The 18,525-nt window shown below is 42.1% G+C and overlaps 1 protein-coding gene across 5 annotated transcripts in view; it reads right to left on the minus strand.

Moving 5' to 3' along the window:
* Positions 1–18,525, minus strand: part of RASAL2 (RAS protein activator like 2) — a 150,574-nt gene that overhangs the window by 99,945 nt on the left and 32,104 nt on the right. For all 5 annotated transcript variants that reach the window (XM_087732292.1, XM_087732289.1, XM_087732291.1 and 2 more), the window contains exon 2: positions 4,978–5,105. In XM_087732292.1, coding sequence (XP_087588418.1) covers positions 4,978–5,105 — 128 coding nt within the window. The remainder of the gene's footprint in view (positions 1–4,977; positions 5,106–18,525) is intronic.

Genomic DNA, 18,525 nt, shown 5'->3' on the forward strand with positions numbered 1-18,525 from the left:
GAAGCTGCTGGTTCAGGGCTGGACTCTCAGCAGTGTAACTCTGGGACAAGAAGGTATGTAGGGACAGTCCAAACGCTGATAATTTTGGCAATCTTGACAATTTTGATCACAGGCCACGTTTCACTGGCAAATTTCACAATTTAACGAGGACAGGTTCAGAGCTCAGACTCTAAACTCTTGAATAGCATCACAGCTCACCTGACACTGAACATGCTTTTTAAGTATAAAAAGCCTATATTTGGAATTTCTAGTCGTTTGCTGATGAAGAGATTTCAGAAGAAATGGGAGTAAAAGCTTTACAAGCATTTAATGCCCTTCGAGACAAACTGAGCTTGGCTCTTTTAAAAAGAAGAAGTAGGAAAAAAAGTTTCTTCATTGCAGATCGATTTTTTGAGACTGGAAAGATTGATTCACGATAAAAACTAGAGAACTTGCAACCTCTTCTGAACTAACAGTCAGGAAGTTTGGAATCATGTCAAAAAACAGTTAAATAATTAATTTTAATTTTTACCTTCCTCAAGAAAGTTAGAAGCTGGTTAAAGTTTTGACATAAAAATCCACTTTAAAAATGCTGACAACAAACATTTCTTTGGGCTTTTGGAAAATAAGTTATTAAATTCATTCGGGAATTGAAGGAAATCTTTTCTTATGACTGGGTTCAGCTTTGACAAACTCCTATTTACAGGTAAAACATATTTGCTGTAAGATGCCACCATGACAAGTCTTTTGAGAACGGCAGAGGGCATTTCTGAAGAACTTCCTCTGGGGCCCCATGCATCTGTGTTTGCTCTTGCTGTTTTCTTTTGGAAGCATCGCTGTCGCTCCGCTACTGGTGTCAATCACAGGAGATGGAAGAGTAGGAAAAGACATCAGAGGTGTCCTGCTGCTGGCCTCTCTCACCAGCACCAATAAGTAGCAGATCTTGTCACAGTGAATGTAGGTCTGTGCTATCCTTTGCCCTTGATTAAAAACACCTCTAAATCCAAGAAGAAAGATGAGGGTTTGGGCGCAGGGAGGAAAAAGGAAGAGACTAACACAGAGAAAAGTGTTCTTCATCTTCATTTCCAGCTGAACACAAAATTAAAAGATTCTACAGGACAGCAGCCAAGTTACAAAGACTAACTAAAAGCAGCCCAAAACCAGATGCAGCCATTTGTCACACCCCCCATGAAAGTGCTATGCAATGGATTATCTATCTGAAACCGCTCCTCATAAACACTAACTCATTCCCTCCCCCTGTTCAAAAGGCACTGATTTTGCAGATGCTTTTAGTGTCCCCTCATACCTCTTACCCTATGAAACAGGTTTCACAAATGATGAAAACATCTACACCTTCCTGACAGTGGGAAACTGTCTTCCTTGTAGAAAAAAATACCTGATTTGTAAGTGAATCAATCTAGACCTGTTCTCCTTGTCTTGGAAGATGCTGCTAGATATTACCACAACATGATATGTTGTAGTAATTGCACATCTCCTGTCACTCATGACTCCTTATTTGCTAAGTCATCCCTCATGTCCCAACAGGGATTCATTTTCTTTCTACTTACTTTTTGGGCATCAATCTCTTCCCTTCATTAATAATCTCCATTCTTCAGTCTCACCTATTTTCATTTTATAAAGTTGACAAGGTGTCAAGTAATTAATATTTTTCTACACTGCACAAGGTGATACTGTCAGACTATTTTTGTCTAAGTAATTACAGATATTTTTGGATCAAGTTGTGCCTCGAAATTCTCCAATTTCCAACCTACTCTTGTGCCTGCACAGTGCAAAATCTCTCTTGCACATACTCTATGCAAACTGCCTTGGCAATAAATCCATAGAGGTGGGATGTTATAAGAAAAAGAGTTTTCTTGCTACTCTGTTTATTTCTGTACTGTTTCCTCAGTCTTAATCTGTACAATTCATCATGCTGTATTTTAACCCTATTAACTGAAAGAAACCAAACTTAGCATTATACCTGAAACAATACATCTTTCATTTACCTGTTTGCATTTTGCGTATGTTTTCCTACTTTTTGGCTTTGACATACATACTTGCATAATGATTTTACAACGTATTATAAACATCAAACATTTCTGTTCCCTTTCAATTTCACACGGGCTAAGCTTCTTGGATTTTTATTCCATGAAGTAACAAAGCAGATGCACAGAGGATAAAATGAGACGCTTCAGACTTACAGCTTTCAAATTACACCAGCCTTGCAATGATGCAAGTGCTCCCTTTCAGCTGCAAGGGCACTCTGCTGTTAATGTCTCTTCCTTCTTCCCCCACAGCCACCCCCTTACTGATGGGTATCGTTCCGTCCCTCACATCGTTTTCAAGATCCTCTTCAGCAGTCCAAAGAAATTCTGACCTACCTGCTCTATCAGCAAGTTCCACGTTCAGAGCAGGAACCTCTCCATCTTCAAGTTTCCCGTTGCCTATCTCACCTCATTTTGGGTTAACAAAAAACCTTCTCCAGCATCACCTTTCCAATAATTTTACTCTAAACGTAATCTTCAATTTTCTTCTTTAAGTAACCTCCCTCTTCCTCATTCACCTAGCCTTTTGCTTAGGCTCCCTGTACCTGTGGTCCCACCCATGGGCTTTTTTCGATTCCCCTCCTACATACTTTTCAATCATTATGCTCTTTCCCAAGCATCTCTCCCCATTGCTGCCTTAGGCCTTTGTTCACTCTTATTTCTAGATCACATTTCACAGAGCCTCTTTCAACTCTGAACAACTCGCCAAGTAAAATTTAACCGAGTCGCCTCCCCTTCCCTTCCTCATGAAAGCTACAAGGGATACTTCTATTTCAGAAAAATTAGAGGGTGGTGCAAATCCAGAGTATCAGCTCTGTGTCTCTTAATTAGCAGTTCTACTCCTATATGTTTTGTATTTCTTTAAGGGCTTGTATGTACACTGCCATGTGTACAGACTCAGAAGCTCAATTAAAACAACCTTTTATTTTCCTACAGGGTACTCATAACTCTGCAAGGAGTTCCCTTTTTCCTTTCACTTACAGTAGTCCCAAATGACTTTAAAATAAGAATGGCAAATCTGACTCCAGCTACTAGCTTCTGAAACATATCACATTATCAGCATGTGGAGTCACACCTGCACCAAAGGCATGTCTGCTTGGCCCATCTGCATGCAGCATTTCCCAAAACAAGTTATTTCTCATAGCGATAGGGCAGGCAGGCTCCTTTAAGAGCACACTGCAAAGATTTACTCTACTGCTCAACTTTTTGGGTAAGTGCTATACTTAAAACCCAGGCTCTGTATAGCCTGATATTGAATTTCTCCAGCTTCTGACAAAAAACAGAGTGTATTTAAACATAGTGTATAATGACTTAATACACCAGCGATACATCAGACTTCCCATATTTACTCCTCAGGATCTAAGCAAAAGACTCATCTTACTCCCAGCAAAATGCTTTTAAATGTATGTGGTAGGAGAAATTAAGAACCTGTAAGTGCATAATTACCACCTTCAAATAATTATTTGTGATACGAGCCAGTGTTGTTTTCAATTACATTTCTTTAATGAGATGCATCCTTCTAGCCCAGCTGTGCTGGTACAGTACAGTTTTAGGAATAATTCTCACATGCCCTTAAGTTTCTTCAGTATACACTTTAATTCCTTAGGTGACAGTCCTGTCAGACTAGAAAAAGAATTACATAGTAAACAAACATCATGATATGGGCCTTCCATTTTCCCTGCATTTGATCACCTCTCCTACACATTAGCATTGATGTTGTTCCCTTCTAATAACTCAAGTCCTTCTCTAAACCATTTCCTCCTACTCTCCCTATGCAAGGAAATCTTTCAGCCCTTGTAAATAAACCTGATCATAGCTGAAGATGAATAATATTTAGTGCTACATCAGAAACAGGTCTTATACTTTCAGCCTGTACACAGCCATACACAGAAGCTTCAAAAGAACCAAGAAAAAAACCAAAAATTCAGGTCATCTCCAAATGTAGAAAACCATGGTATTAGACTCAAATTCATGGCCATTTATAAGTAATAAAATCTACTTCAGTAATCTGAAAACATTCCTATTTCATAGCTCCTCCTGAAATATTTATTTTTAAACAGGGTAAATCTACAGCAGAATAATTAAACAAACAAACCCAAACCCAGGAGCATTATCAAATGCTTCTAAAGCTCATGTATTCATGACAGTCTGTAGACATCATTTATCACAAGAAAAAAATATATCATGGCATAGTCTAGGAGAAGGGACTTATCTGCATTTGTTTGTTTAGTGTTTCAATCAACTAAAACATGCCTATTCTTTAACCATATTGACATTACCTTCATGGCAAGGCACAATGACAAGTACTACATGCTATATATATACACACACACAGAGTAATTTTATAATTAAAGCAAAGATGGTTGCAATAGCTTTGAGTATCCATGCCAAGGGGCACCCAATCTTCCTTGCTGCATTTAGCAAGAGAGAGGGCAAACCTTTGCCTCAATCAATTTACCTTGTGACTGCAGCAAGGAAGACTGTACAGTGTGAAGGCTGCACACACCTTCTCTGTCCAGCACTCCAATACAGACACAAACCAACCCCTTTTTCCTCCACCTTTGCTGCACTTTTCCCTACCTTTATGTCTGCACTGACGCGAGGAGATAGGTTTACATAGCTGTGGCGGCTTTAACTACCATTAAAAGCAACAATAACATAGGAAGATGTAGTGGCAGACTTAAACGCAGGCTGTAAAACTCCATCAGGGAGTTCTGGATGCACACAGTTTGCTGTCACCTCTTCCATGCAGCCAGCATCCGGGCCAGCTAGATTATAACTGTGCACACCACACCAGCCATACACAGAATAAGTCAGCTCCCCTTTTCCCCCTTTTCACACATGTCACTAAACTCGTGAACAAAACAAAGGGGAGATTAAAAAAGCTGCCTTCCTGTTTTACCAATAAAGGCCAAAAGGTAAATCCTGAGTGGCCAACGTGAGCTTCTCTCACCTCTTTCTCCCTGTTGAGCAGCACCAGCTGGCTGTCCGTCAAGATGCAGTATTTCCTTTCCCATGTTGTTGTTTCAGTGTAGGGGGACTGGCCGCAGGACAGTCTGTGTGTAGGTGGTCCTTTCACATCTGCGAACAGAAAACCGCGATGCCAGAATCATTAGCATGTGTCATTAACCACCTTCTCTGCTTTTGTGGTTCTGCAGCTAGGTGCAAACCAAAACTGCAATCTGTACTCAGCAGTGCCTGTTACAGCATATTAAAAGGCAAAATGCTAATCCTGGGAAGCACCCAGGTGGAATGCTATGTAAGGTGCACTATGAATACTTATTTATCTATAGCATGACTTACAAAAATGGCAATACTCGAGATGAATATAAATGTCTTTTTGACAAAGACGGAAATATAATCCAAAGAAAAGACCAAGAGTTCTCATGCAAACTTCATCTTCCCTCCACCCCCTCCTCAAAAATGTGGTTAAATGGGTAGCACCCTGGATGTACCCTAAATCTTAATAAACTAGACTATTTGAGACTAAGGACAGAAAGACCTAGGAAGGAAGATGGGGATCAAGGAAGGCAGGCTTCAGGAAGGGAGGGAAAAATTCAAAGGAATGGGCATTTAATTGAGAAGGGCTTACTAGCGTCTCTTGGTAGGGAAGATATTTGATTAAATTGTGATAAATAGGACTCTTCCAGCATTTTCATTTAGCCACAGCCACCATAGTAACAAAAACTCAAACAAAACCCCCCAAAAAACCGCAACATCAAACCCCGCAAAACAAAACAAAATCCAACTTGTTTGGCTCCCAGTGCTGATCTGTTAAAACTTATTTTAAAATCAATTTCCCTTAAGTCTCTCAGGCCTGAGCTACGTATCACATTGGGCCTCTCACTACTAAGAAGTTTTCTCCAAGACTGGGAAAGGAAAGAACACGAATGACCACAGCAGACAGACGGACAGACTTCACTGTCAAGCAGCCAAGCCCAAAAGCAGAAAAAGCCTCTGAGCAGCAAGGTACGCCCTCAGTGCTACAAGAAGCAAGGGGTGTATGCAACAGAGCCATGGGTAGCACCATTTACACAAACTTAGAAAACAGTTTCAAGTCATCTCTTTCTGAAGTTTTGAGATTAAGTTCTGATTGCTTTGTAACATTAAGTTTCGGTTTTCTCTTGCACTCTAGTTTTATACCACTTTACTTGCATTGATCTAAAAATCAGCCATCCTCAATGTACACGCTGTAGATTCCTCAAGTCCCTGAACTACCTCTAAGGGGTCTAAAACAGACACTACAAAAATCACGATATTGTCAGGGGCTTGCTGCGTAGCAGTCCAGGACCTGCTTCAACTACGACAGGAGTCCATTAGGCCATAGGAGTGTTCAAAACCAAAGTGTTTTGTAACGTTTGCTTCCTTTTAGTACACGTACTAACTCACCCAGTGCTTGCACAGAGTTAAGCAGAGATGCTTCTTGTAGCTTCTACCCAGCTTCACCACTAGAGGCCAGCGAATCCTCAAGCACCCAGCACCTTCCCAGTGCAAGGAAGAGTCTAAGTCCCAACACAAGCATTAAAAGTTGAGTAATGAACCTCTCCGACTTCACTCCTTACAGACCCTGTGTATGCCGAATCCCACCTAATTATTAAAAAAGCTGCAACATCTTCATGCTCTTTTCCTGCATATAATAGCAACTTTGCCTCCGCATTGAAAAGAATGTGTCACCTTCTAAAGCTGGAGAATTAACTTGAAAGACGGCTCTCAGTACCTATTTCAACCTCATGTTGCATTAGGATTTTTGTAATCATTCAGAATTCTTGAAACAGGTAATCTGATACCTTTAAGCAAGAAAAAGACCAGAACTGCATGGCTCCAACTACTTTGAATAATAATAATAAAAAAAAAAAAACCAAACCAAAAACCAAAACCCAAAACCCAAAACACCAGGCACTTTTGCTCCCTTAATTTCAGATGAGAGAATTCAGGGAAGAAGCTGAAATTCAGAATCAGGCTCCACACTGTTACCTCTCCTAACAAAGCTCGGTTTCCAATAGTGACAAGTAACACTACATATCTCAAAATTACCCAAAACTCTACTTAGATGTAAGCATAATTAAGGGAAACCACCACGATCTCTGTGAAGCAAAAGTGCATTTGTGTCAACTCCTGGAGCACAACAGACCCTCTCACAAGTTACATATTTGTCCATCTTATAGACATTAACCCTTCAGGTAGATTTCTGGCACAACTTCAACTCCCATTTATCATGATGTACAACCAAAAACCTAACCAGGTGCAAAATAATACCACTGTTGCTCCTGCTTAGACCTTGGTTTCCCAAACAGCAGCACATGAACCCTACCGGCACCTAAGCAAGACAAACCTATGAGCAACGGGCTGACAGAAGGAAGACAAGCAAGGAGGATGAAGCCACGGGCCCCTCGCATGAGCGTGCAACAGAAAGGGGAAGACCAGAACTCTGGGGATCTCGTCTCTTGGGTAATGAAAGCTCATGATACATCACCGAAAGGAAAAAAGGATGAAGGCGTGCCCTGTCCTGCTCATGTGGGTGGGCTAGCAGAAAGAGAGTGCCTCCAGCTGCTATGCCGAGTGATAACCAAGTAAACTATCATTTGAAGTGCCTGTAGACTTTCTCATGTCAAAAGAAAACTGTTCTGGACTATTAGCTCCAACGCAGAATCTACAGTCACGACTCACTCAGCCCCAAAAGATTTTCGCATTATAATTTCTCCTAACTACAGGCCTTGGCAGGGTACCATCCAACCGATCCATGGGCTGCACAAAGGAATTAAAGAACAGAACGACTTCTTCCACTGCAATAACAACTCCAGGACTTAACTGAGTCATCAGGCACTGCGGGCCAGCCACGGCTCTGCTGCCAAGTGGGCCGGCTATGTCAGAACAGCTTTCCACAAGCTGCTGGCAGAGGAACATGCCATCTCGGTGTCTGGAGCTGTCAATCACCACTAGAGAACACCACAGCATTAATATTTTGTGTTTGTATTGGTATCCTTTTGAACACGTCAGGACACAGCCCCATCACCCCTGCAGGCTGACCAAGCGCTGTCTTCAACAAAGAGGAGCAGTTGCAAGCTGTTTTTCTGATGTATCAGATCCCATAACTTCAGTCCTCCCCCCAAGCCTGATGCTGCAAGCCTACCTCACAAGCTAGGTGGATGATGAATACACATCACAAGAAAACTCGCTGCAACAAAAATCCCAGCGTAGCTTTGGTGCATTTGTCCCACCTATTTGAATTATTTCTCTATAGGAGAAACTTCTCTATAGGAGCTAACCCTCCTGCGTGGTTGACCTCTTCGGAGCCTCTCACAACAGCTGTAACTTCAAAACTTATTCTGAAGTATGTTACCAGTTTAGACTGAAGACTCTTTGGGACTTTACACAGTATCACATATACAGTCGGTTGATTCACAAACCCTGTTCTGCTTTCCGGTACTCTTCATCTTCAGTTTTCATTTTACATTCTTGGCTCCAACTTTTCACGTGAATGTAATAAAACCCACCGACCTCTTCCACTAATGCCCCATAAAACTAATCTACCACCACTGTTTGAATCGCTATGGAAGTGAATGGCAAAAAGTCCATGTGTAACTAGGACCACTTACATTTTTGGGAAAGACTGAAAGTCAGAGCTGTCCTTTCTCACTTTGGGGCTACCATCTATCAGCTCATACAAGAAGGCTTGTGCTTTGGAGGGTAACTCACTGATGAATGCAATTTTGGACAGGAGTTGGAGGACAGACCAGGGAGGTCCATCTGAAAGCTCTAAGTTTGCAGATATTATGTGTGGGATGGGCTCATGCAGCCACACACCTAAATATGCAAGTTCTGGTGACAGAAGATTTCTTTCTCTGGTCTGATGCAATCCTTTCCATTCTGCATCATTACAATGAGGCATTCAAGCAAGCAGATCAGTTAGTCTACACTCAGGATTAAAGGTCATGCCTTATGTGCCTTCAAATGCTAATATCAGTTAAGTAACAGCTTGGAAAAAATCCCCTTCTTGGTACATCCTCCCCTGCTGAACCGAGAAGAGCATCGCTGCCTGCCTGCCACATCTGACAGAGCTGAAGATTTGAAGCCGAGTTGTTTTTCCTCGGGGCTCTGAAATACCATTAGCCATGTTATAAATATCCACAAAGCTCCCTTTATCTCAGCCAAATGACAACTTATACCTTATTATTCTTTAACTACAGAGCTTATTTTAAAAAGGGGGGGGGGGGGGGGGAACAGTTATGCCATAACAGCATAACAACAAAAAAAAGCGTTGACTGTTGCAGGGCGAGGGAACAAGGAAAGAAGCAGCCAGTGCCAAGTTGATCCCCACAGAAAGGGTAAGACATTTTATGAAAACTGACGGCAGTTTAGTAGTATTTAGGGATTAGTACTAACGCTATCAGATGGGAACGTTTCTGAATCTTCCTTTGCAAGTATGCAACAATTCTTTTTTTTAAATTCCAAATGCATTCACAAGTGGAGAATACTTTCCAAAAATCCAGCAACGGGCAGAATCAGAAAATTATTTCCAAGAGATGACAAGCGCTCCAGTGTCATTTAGTCCCCAACAGCTCTTCTACAACCAGAAGAAGGACATCTCCTCTCCTTTTCGGGACTAGTGAGAAGTACAGAATTAGCAGAAATCAGGCCAACAAAACTACCTTAAAGGTAAATTCATGCCCTCAGTTTCTTTGCCAAAAAGCACTCTCTGCCTACCATCAATAAAAACACAAAATTAAACCTCCATCCCAGTGATGACAAGAGCACCCCTGGCATGTGTCAAAGCTCCTTTTTTGAACCACGCTCTTCCTATGGTGAAATCAAGGGCTTACTGAAGTACTTGCCAAATTTTTGTCAGCTTTATTAGGGTCTGTATTCTGTTCCTACTATTTCCAATAAGGAGCTGCCAAGCAGCTGAGTAACTAATGTAGTGGCCAAGTTTGTATGCAGGGAGGATTTTCTTTTCCCCCTGAAGAGAGATTAGTAGGAGCCCTAACACCTTTTGACAACAGGTCTACTCGCCCAATGTCAATGTTTCCATGGTGTTTTATGTACTTACCATAGAGACGGGACTCAGAGAACTTTAGGTAAGCGCTGCCATCTGAGAGCTTGTCAGTACCCCAGCCTACCCAGCTGTGCATAAATATGCAGTCCAGTTTGAATAATCATCAGTTTGAACCTTTACCGAGCCGTTGAACAGAAGCTGAAACTTCAAGCCTTACTATTGACATGAAGCTTCAAAGACAAATGGCAATTAAAAGTCCTTCACTAAACCTACACCATCTCTAAAAGCTGATGAAGCTCATGATTCAAGAGAAAGATATGGCAGAAAGGGAAATACACCATGTCTCAACACGTTCCGTTCCCCTAAACCTGCATCTTGTAATAAGACAGGATTTCTGCAAAAGAAGTCACTAATGCGAGGGAAAATAAACAGCAACAGCACAGTTATGCGAGATACAGCTGTGTGTATCTGCAACTATTTCAGACAGCTGTGTGACATTCAGATGAAGATCTGCAGGATCTGGATTTAAAAGAGAGAACTCAAGCGCCGCTGCCCTGAGAGCGGGCACAGGCATCGGAGCAACACTGGCTCAGCTAAAAGAGGGACAATCTCTCAACGTTTATGCAGAGCACATGATGACAGAGGTCAGTTACTGAGGGTCTGCTAGGAAAAGCACAATCAAGACAACTTCCACTTTCTCTCATGCTGATATATATATATATATATATATATATAGCTTTTGTTTACATTTCTTATTTCTCAAACCAACGCCCAGCAATACGCAATGGTTTCTGATCCAAGCAGGACTGCAGAAAGGCACTATCAGAAACAACTGTTCAAAGAAAACCTACCATGATGCACAAATTCACTTGGGAGAAGGAGGGGACACTCATCGTCCAAGTTTGTACAGACAGCGACCACAATGTTCCAACACAGAACATACAACGCTCATGACTAGTCGTATAATACTGTAAGGAAAATTCAGCACATACTGTGTGTAGTGACTCTGACATTCACATGCTACAGAAAAAACATGATGCTCTTCAGGTTAATTAATCCTTGTACAGCACTGCTCACTTGCCTTTTTAAATCAGCGTGGCACAGCTCCATTTCACTTAAGAGGTACCTACAGTTTCATGGTCAGCAACAGCTCTCTCTGGTGAAATAGGTGTTATTTTAAGTGTACAAAGCATGAGCAGATCCTTTGGGATGAGAGGCATGCTATTTATGTAGGATGTTATTACAGAGGTAAGTATCTAGTGTGAATTCTTTCTGTTATATTTAATAGCCGCACTCAACAAACTTCGTTACATGTGCAACGACTAGCCCTCAGTTCAGCTGAATCCAGTTGCTCTCCTCCGGCAGCTGCATGCAATGATAACCAAATTCTTGCATGGAAACCTAATATCATGGGTAGGAGGTAAAGAAAGCTTAATCAAACCATCAGATTTCAGTGATCTCGACAGCTCTCTCACCAACTGGTTACAGCCAAAACACTACCTGGGAAATCCATTCTGCACAGAATAAAGCCATAAAAAGTTTAAGTAGGTGAAAATGGTATTTTAGAAGCTGGCACAAGCCATGACCAGCACCATGACTTTCTCAGATTCCAACATATTTGGCACTGCAACACAAATTCTTCACAAGATCTTTAATTTTTCTAGTATAGGCCAATCTTGCCAATCTAACCTATTAACTTTCCACTCCTCTTTTATTGAGTGGCAGTGATCAGGCACAGTCTAAAAACTGGTTTTCCATTATCCCAGTGGAGAACCTCATAAACCACAGACAGATTCTGGTAAAACTGTTCCGTCAGGTGCAGTTTTCATGCCCTGTACCCTCACAGAAATATCACCGTGGCAATTTTTACGCTTATTGCGTGTGCTTCCATTTCCCTACCATCAGTATGCCAACTCTGGGTGAAGGAATCTCTTAAAATTTAGAGATGAGCAGTCTGAAGGTGTCTGCTGCTCACTGCTTATGGATAAGGTTTCAAGGTTTTTTTCCCCTCCTCTGAATGAGGACTGTGCATGTCTTCTGCAAACAGATAAAGGCACAGCTTTTTTCCACCAGTTGCTGGAAAGCTTTGATGAGATCTGTGATGGGGTGGGAGAAGAGTCACCTTTCTGCTCTGAATTTCTCACATGCGGCAGTCTCGCCTCGCAGGGAAAGCATGACTAACCTTTGAAGCTGGAAGAGCGGGCATCAACGTGTTGCCCACTAGGCCAGAGCTACCAGCCAGATTCTTGAATTTCCTACAGATTATCTGCACAAAACGTGTAAGGAGCTATTTTTATGTGGAAAGGGCTAAGCCATCAGATGAGCGAATACCTAATAGCCAGCCAAGGGCTGTCTCCTTCGCAACCAGCAGGAGACAAAATATAGAACGCTACTGTTCAACAAACCTGGCACCTCCCAGAAGGATGAGCTCTTGCTGCCTCTCCTCTCCGTTGCTGACATCATTCCCACCCCTTCATTCCTTCCCTAGGAGAGATCTGACTTGTTTGTACAGGAGACGGCCGGCAGCAAGCAAGGTACAGCAGGCTCACTCTCCCAGCTGAGCTCCCAGACGGCTCTGCCAATTTAACTTGGTCCCGAGTCAGTACATCTGCCCTATACTTGCAACGTCACCACTTTGCCTATCAAAAGCTTAGTAGTTTTCACACCAAGGCTGAGACTATGGCAGAGATCAGCCAAGATTTCCCCTCGCATTTCCCCGTAACACATGCAATTCAGAAACTAAACCTATCACAAGACCTGTGCTAACACATTTACCACCCTCAGCCCCCAATGTTTGCTAAAAGGGCTCAGTGTTCCCTGGTACCCAAGCGCTCTGCGGAAGCTCGAGAGCACAAATTCAGTTAGGCCACAACCATGCGAGCAGTTTCACCGAGATTTTCTTTTCAAAAGGGAAAATCATGGAGTCGTTCCAAAAAAGAAACCGCAAGTCTTAAAATCTTACGAGTAGTTTAGCGAGCAGATGCTGAGTGTGCCAACAGTCTTGAGCTTTCTTGCAACGTCCTAAAAAATGAGAGCTAAGGAGCTAGCAGCAGAAGCAAAAATTAGGCATAAAGCTAAAATTGGCCTAGCAGGGTAATTCTGATTAGAAAGCAGAAAGTTGCACCAGCTTGCTGTCACCGTGCAGCTTCTTTGAGCAAAAGGTGTGGGAGCTCTTAATAGCAGTTTAAAGCTGCCAATTAGCTTGAACACTGCTGAGCTCCTCTAAGCTTCTTATGTGCTGCATAGCCGATTGCTAAACTTACAAAGGGTAATTGATCCTTGCTTCCCTCGGCTGCGCCTCTCTCTCCGTCCCTGTTCTCATGGTCTGTACCCAGTCAGGTTCGTGAGAGACAGCGTGAAAGATGTGTCTATCGGGAGACATCAGACCTTCTTGAATGGATCAGCGCCAGCAACCTCAAATCATGCAATCATCTGCGCACTTCGTAGCTCAACAAGTGGAACCAGAAAACACAACCCAATCAAGGTGGGGACCTTACAAAACACGCAGGTGCGCTTCAGGCTCAGCCCAGCCTCCCGTGCACGCCTGCAAACAAGCAGCTCATTGTGCAGCCTTGTAAATCTCATGACATCACCAGAACAGTCGCTGCTATCTGTGTAAAAACCAATTTGGTTCCCAGGGTACCTAGGATTTCAAAGAACCCGCAGTTGTTAAAGCCATCGCTGTGACCCTTCCTACAATACTAAGCAGGTTTTCCTTCCTTCTTATTCAGTTCTCGTTCCCTGCCCAGGACCACTCATCTTTGCTCCTGAATATTAAGTACATTTTTCCCCTCACAGTTAAATTCCCACTTGGCCTACAAAACACTTTGGAATCTCAAAACAGAAATGGTTATTACAAACCTGTAGAGAGGATTATAAAAGATTACATGCCCCTATTACATAGCTGCCAAGTTCTGAGAAGATTCTCAAGTGACACTTCTCCCCAAAGCAAGGGGAGGCTTTCATGAGAGGTTTAGGAAGCAGAAAATGGAGAATAGCAGAAAAGTTAATTATTCGTGGGAGAAAAAAAATCTGCAGTTTTTCCTCTTAATTTATGCACGATCCTTTTCTTACCCAGCTCTATACCCTTCCCCCTGTTCTTTTCTCTGTAATGCTTGCTCTCACCGACCCCTACTCTCCATCTTACAGCCTCTTCAGCACCGAGCATCCAGACTGGGCTGTTCCCTCTTAATTCTTTATTCTCTGCAGCAGTGCAGGAAGAAGACTAGAGGAAAAGCATCCTGAACTTAAAAAGGGCCTTGGCCCAAGGCAGCTGTGAAGAGGAAAAAAAAAACAAACAAACAAACAAACAAAAAAAAACCCAAAAGGATTTAAAAGCAAATGCTGCTCAGCTCCTGCACATTTTTTGGGCACACAAAAAAAATGTACTAGCGCACTTGCGGTCAAAGCTAAACATACATGTACCACAACTAGTGCATCGGAGCTTGGCAAAAGCACCATTACCAAAGGTTCTGCCCCCACCAGCTTTACCCCCTACCCTTGCCAACGAGGCAACCAGCTGACATTCATCGGTCACAGACTGGTTTCAAGAGAGCAAGACCCTTTTCCTGCCTTCTGCCAGGTAAAGGGAGGGAGGTATGGGAAGAGCAAAGGTAGGGAAGCATTTCTGTGGATGAGATAGGGACCACAACAAGTTGAAGATGAACAACTGAAAGACAAACACGCTGTCTTTCAGGCTTTCACGTGCAGTTTGAATTACACCATGCAGGCTGTTTCTTTTAAAAGCTTTTGTCTTTGGCTTTCCTTCAAGAAAACTGACATGTTCATTGTCACTGATGTGAACAATCTTAGCCCATAAACTTAATTTCTCAGAGCAATGGCAGGATTGCTGAATTCCCCTTCCCTTAAACCTACCTCTACAGAAACACAGCCTCCGTGGTTTGAAAAACAACCCTACCCGTGTGTGGTGATTTTCATGATGAGAGAGAAGAATAAAGGAAAAATAAAGAATAAAATAAATCACAAAGCTTTAAGTGATGTTCTCTCATACTTACGAGTTTTAAATGCTTGGTCACCCTGCCATCACTGCACAGCCTGTTGCTGCTGTGCTCTTTTAGCTATTTTCAACCTGAACGTTTCTTGAAGCCTGAGTACACACAAGTGATCAGGGGCTTCTTTTGGGCTGGGGTTTTTTTTGCCTCAACAGACTTTTGGGAAAAGAGAATATAGGAGTTCTGACCACCGCTGATGTCTCAGACAAACAAATTTATTTCCCTTGTCGAAGAGAGAGTTCACAGGACGCTAAAATCTAATACAATGATGTGCAGTTTTTTTACATATTATCCAGGTCATTCAGGTATATAGGCTAAACTTAGCTTTCTTATTTTAGCCACTTAAAACAAATGACTTAGTAAGGGACAACCTCAAGGGATTCAAATATAATGTAAAAGAAGCCCTCCAGAACTCCCCATGCTATTTAAAAAGACCCACTCTGCTTCCTTCTGGCATCTTCAAAATGTTTTCAGACAAACCTGGAACCAGCTATTACACACCAGTCAGTTGATTTGACCTACTTAAAAACAAAACCCCATACAAAAGCATCAGAACGCTCCTCATTCCATTTTTCTCCCTAACGTCTGAAAAGTCTTCATGCATTTCAGTAATGCAATGCTAACATACAAAGGACTGGACTTTTTTCATCCTTTAAAGATGGTTCAGACACAAAACTTCAGAGGAAGGAGACCAGATCTTACATAAATGCAATGGGGATTCTGAGCCATATTTAGATTTATGCAAAGAGATGTCTTACTGCAAATAATCTGAATCCCACATTTAATCCAGTACAGCGAGGTAACAACCTGTAATACCTCTTTTATCAGCTCTACTCTTTAACCTTTAGTTAAAGGTTATATGAGGTTAGTTGCCCTTTGTAATTTAACCCAGATATTGTACCTGGTTTTAGGGAGGGAAAGCTGGCTTCAGGAGAAAAATCCACTTTGGTTAAGCATAAGGAGGTCACCACCAATTTGGTCAAGGCAGGACACTGAGTTGCTGGCTCAGATCAAGGCTCAGGAGCCTTATGACTCAGAGCGCTTTGGTCTCCTTATTGCCACATGATGTCAATATTTGCAAATCAAAACGCAATTTTGTTCCGAAATTTCAGAATATAGCAGATGATTTCTTTCTTCTTGCCTACTCTATATGATGTTGAGGGAAACTAACTGTGAAAGCAAGAGGCAACATGGGAAGAAATAACAGTGCCAGGGCAGAGAAACTGCAAGTGCCGAGCTAACGCGGTGTCAGGGGAAATTCATTCTCGTAGGCCAGCTTGGGTTGGACATCTTAGCCATGCTGAGGTCAAGGCTCCCAAGACACCACCAAAACAGGTGGAGCAGGTTTACTATGCTTTTGGCGAACCTAAATAAGCATGATTAATGTATACTTTGATGATGGGCTAGCTAATTAAAAGGATCTGTAGCTGGGGTGCAGTATTTCAGGTATTCTTCAACTGGGTTTTCCCTCTACTTAATACGTTTCCTCCTCACTCCAGCAGGCTAGGCTATGAAGAATAAAGGCAACCCCACATCCTCACCCCAAACACCCACCGCCACCCTAGAGCCCATGCCAACTTAGCTTTTCCTCCTCACTCCTGCTACGTTGCCCAAATCTGCAAAATATAAAGCTTGTGAGGACCAAACCTTTCATTATTCACTATGCTGCTTTTATCCGATTTATCCGATGCTTAGTGTTAATGCCACAAATCCCTTAAGCGCAAACATGCACTTGTTCCCAAATGTTTTCCCTGCCATATGTTTTGCAGACTGACATCATGAAACTCCCACAGCAAATCCAAACACCCTTCTATCAGAAGGGTAAAGCCACAGGTGCTCATCTCCAAAATCCTAGAAGGACAACAAATGAAGGATAAGGATAAATAACCAGTGGAGAGAAAATGTCCCTCCTACAGCAATGCTAAACAGAAATTTATAGGTCACAACCTTGCAGAAACAGGCCTGATAACATCTAATTAGCAGTCCCGCTGCACAACTGCATTTTGTAACAGTAAATCCAACCAGATCGGGAGGAAAGGGAGAGGGGAATCTTTATATAATTACAATAATTTTCATCCAGTTTGAAGAGATTTGCTTTATGTTACTGTTTTGTGGGGTTCCCTCCCAGTAGGAATAATTAACCCAGACAAGTGATTTTATGAGTTATTACTGAAATTCATTTCACTCCTATTGGGAAACAATTTACAGGAGCAGCACTGATTTTTATTAATTTATTTATTTTTAAATGGAAATACTAAGAATTCTGTTTGCCGCCAGAAGACGGGTGGAGAAGGTAAGGAAAGTTCACGTACCCAAGAGACTATTAACTAGAACCAACTTGGACAATACATTTGAGAAGCATTTCCTTCCAGCTACTGTAGATAGCTGTCCTTAACATGCCTTTACTTAAGCAGCCAATTTTCCACCACTGAGTACAATGAGATTTCAAAACACACACGAAATCAGAGTATAAACATACACAAACGTCCACTTAGTGATATAACAAAAGAAAATACAGGGCAAAAACTTGAACTTCTCTATTTTCTGCCCGTTATAAAATATCTCAGCATTTTAAACATTCTCTGCTCCACCCTCCCCCCCCTTTTTAAAGTGGCAGCATTATCACAAAATACCCTGCTTAGCTGTCTTGGCAATGGTATTCTTGAACAAAAATTATTTCTGGGGGTTGAGGGATAAATTCCACCCAATATTATCACACAGGGAATTGAGTTTCAGAGGAAACAAGCAGCAGCCGATAAAGCATGAATGAGGCTGCAGCAGCAGAGACAGCAGGAGGGAGTGGTGAATCAGGCAGAGCTAGTTCACACTAGCAGTACAAAGCAAGAACATTTAAAATATGTATGAAGATCTTGTCACAGACAGCAGAAATGACAAACAGATGAGAGGCAGCACCAAAGAATGAAAGATTAAGGGAACAACTCCCTTTTATTCAAGAGTTTCAGTTTGTTAAAGACAGACCGTGCTGCTTCCACATGGCTAGAGCAGGATGGTACCCTACCCCCCCAGCCCCTGACGGATGTCAAACTTATTTTTGTAAATCTCTGGCGATAAAAACCATGCATGGCATCTTGCTCATTTCCTCCTTACGACGTAGGTTGCCTAAAACTTTAAGCTCTGCTTTTCTTGCCACATCTACAGACCAGCACTATTTGTTTTGCTCTCAGTGACTAATGATGATCATGCACATCCCTTGAATTTGTAAAAGCCTCTTTTAACAACAGGATGAGAACTGACAATGATATCTTGGTACCTGGGACCAGTTTTGCTAGCCCTGAAGCAGACACCATGATGGGGGGGGGGGGGGGGGGAATCTATTTTTTCTTTCCCAAAATCTCATGTGATTAAAATCCATTAAAATGCAAACAGGCTTGAATTTTATTTTATCCATCAGTGACCACACTTCACTGTCCCTGGGCCATGACTGTCTCTTTGTGAATTCTCTGCACATAGGAGTCGTCAAGCTCTAGGTTTAGGA

The sequence above is a fragment of the Nipponia nippon genome, unplaced genomic scaffold (genome assembly GCF_047370975.1).
Source record: "Nipponia nippon isolate SJK-2023a ecotype South Korea unplaced genomic scaffold, ASM4737097v1 scaffold_5, whole genome shotgun sequence".
NCBI classification, from domain to species: domain Eukaryota; kingdom Metazoa; phylum Chordata; class Aves; order Pelecaniformes; family Threskiornithidae; genus Nipponia; species Nipponia nippon.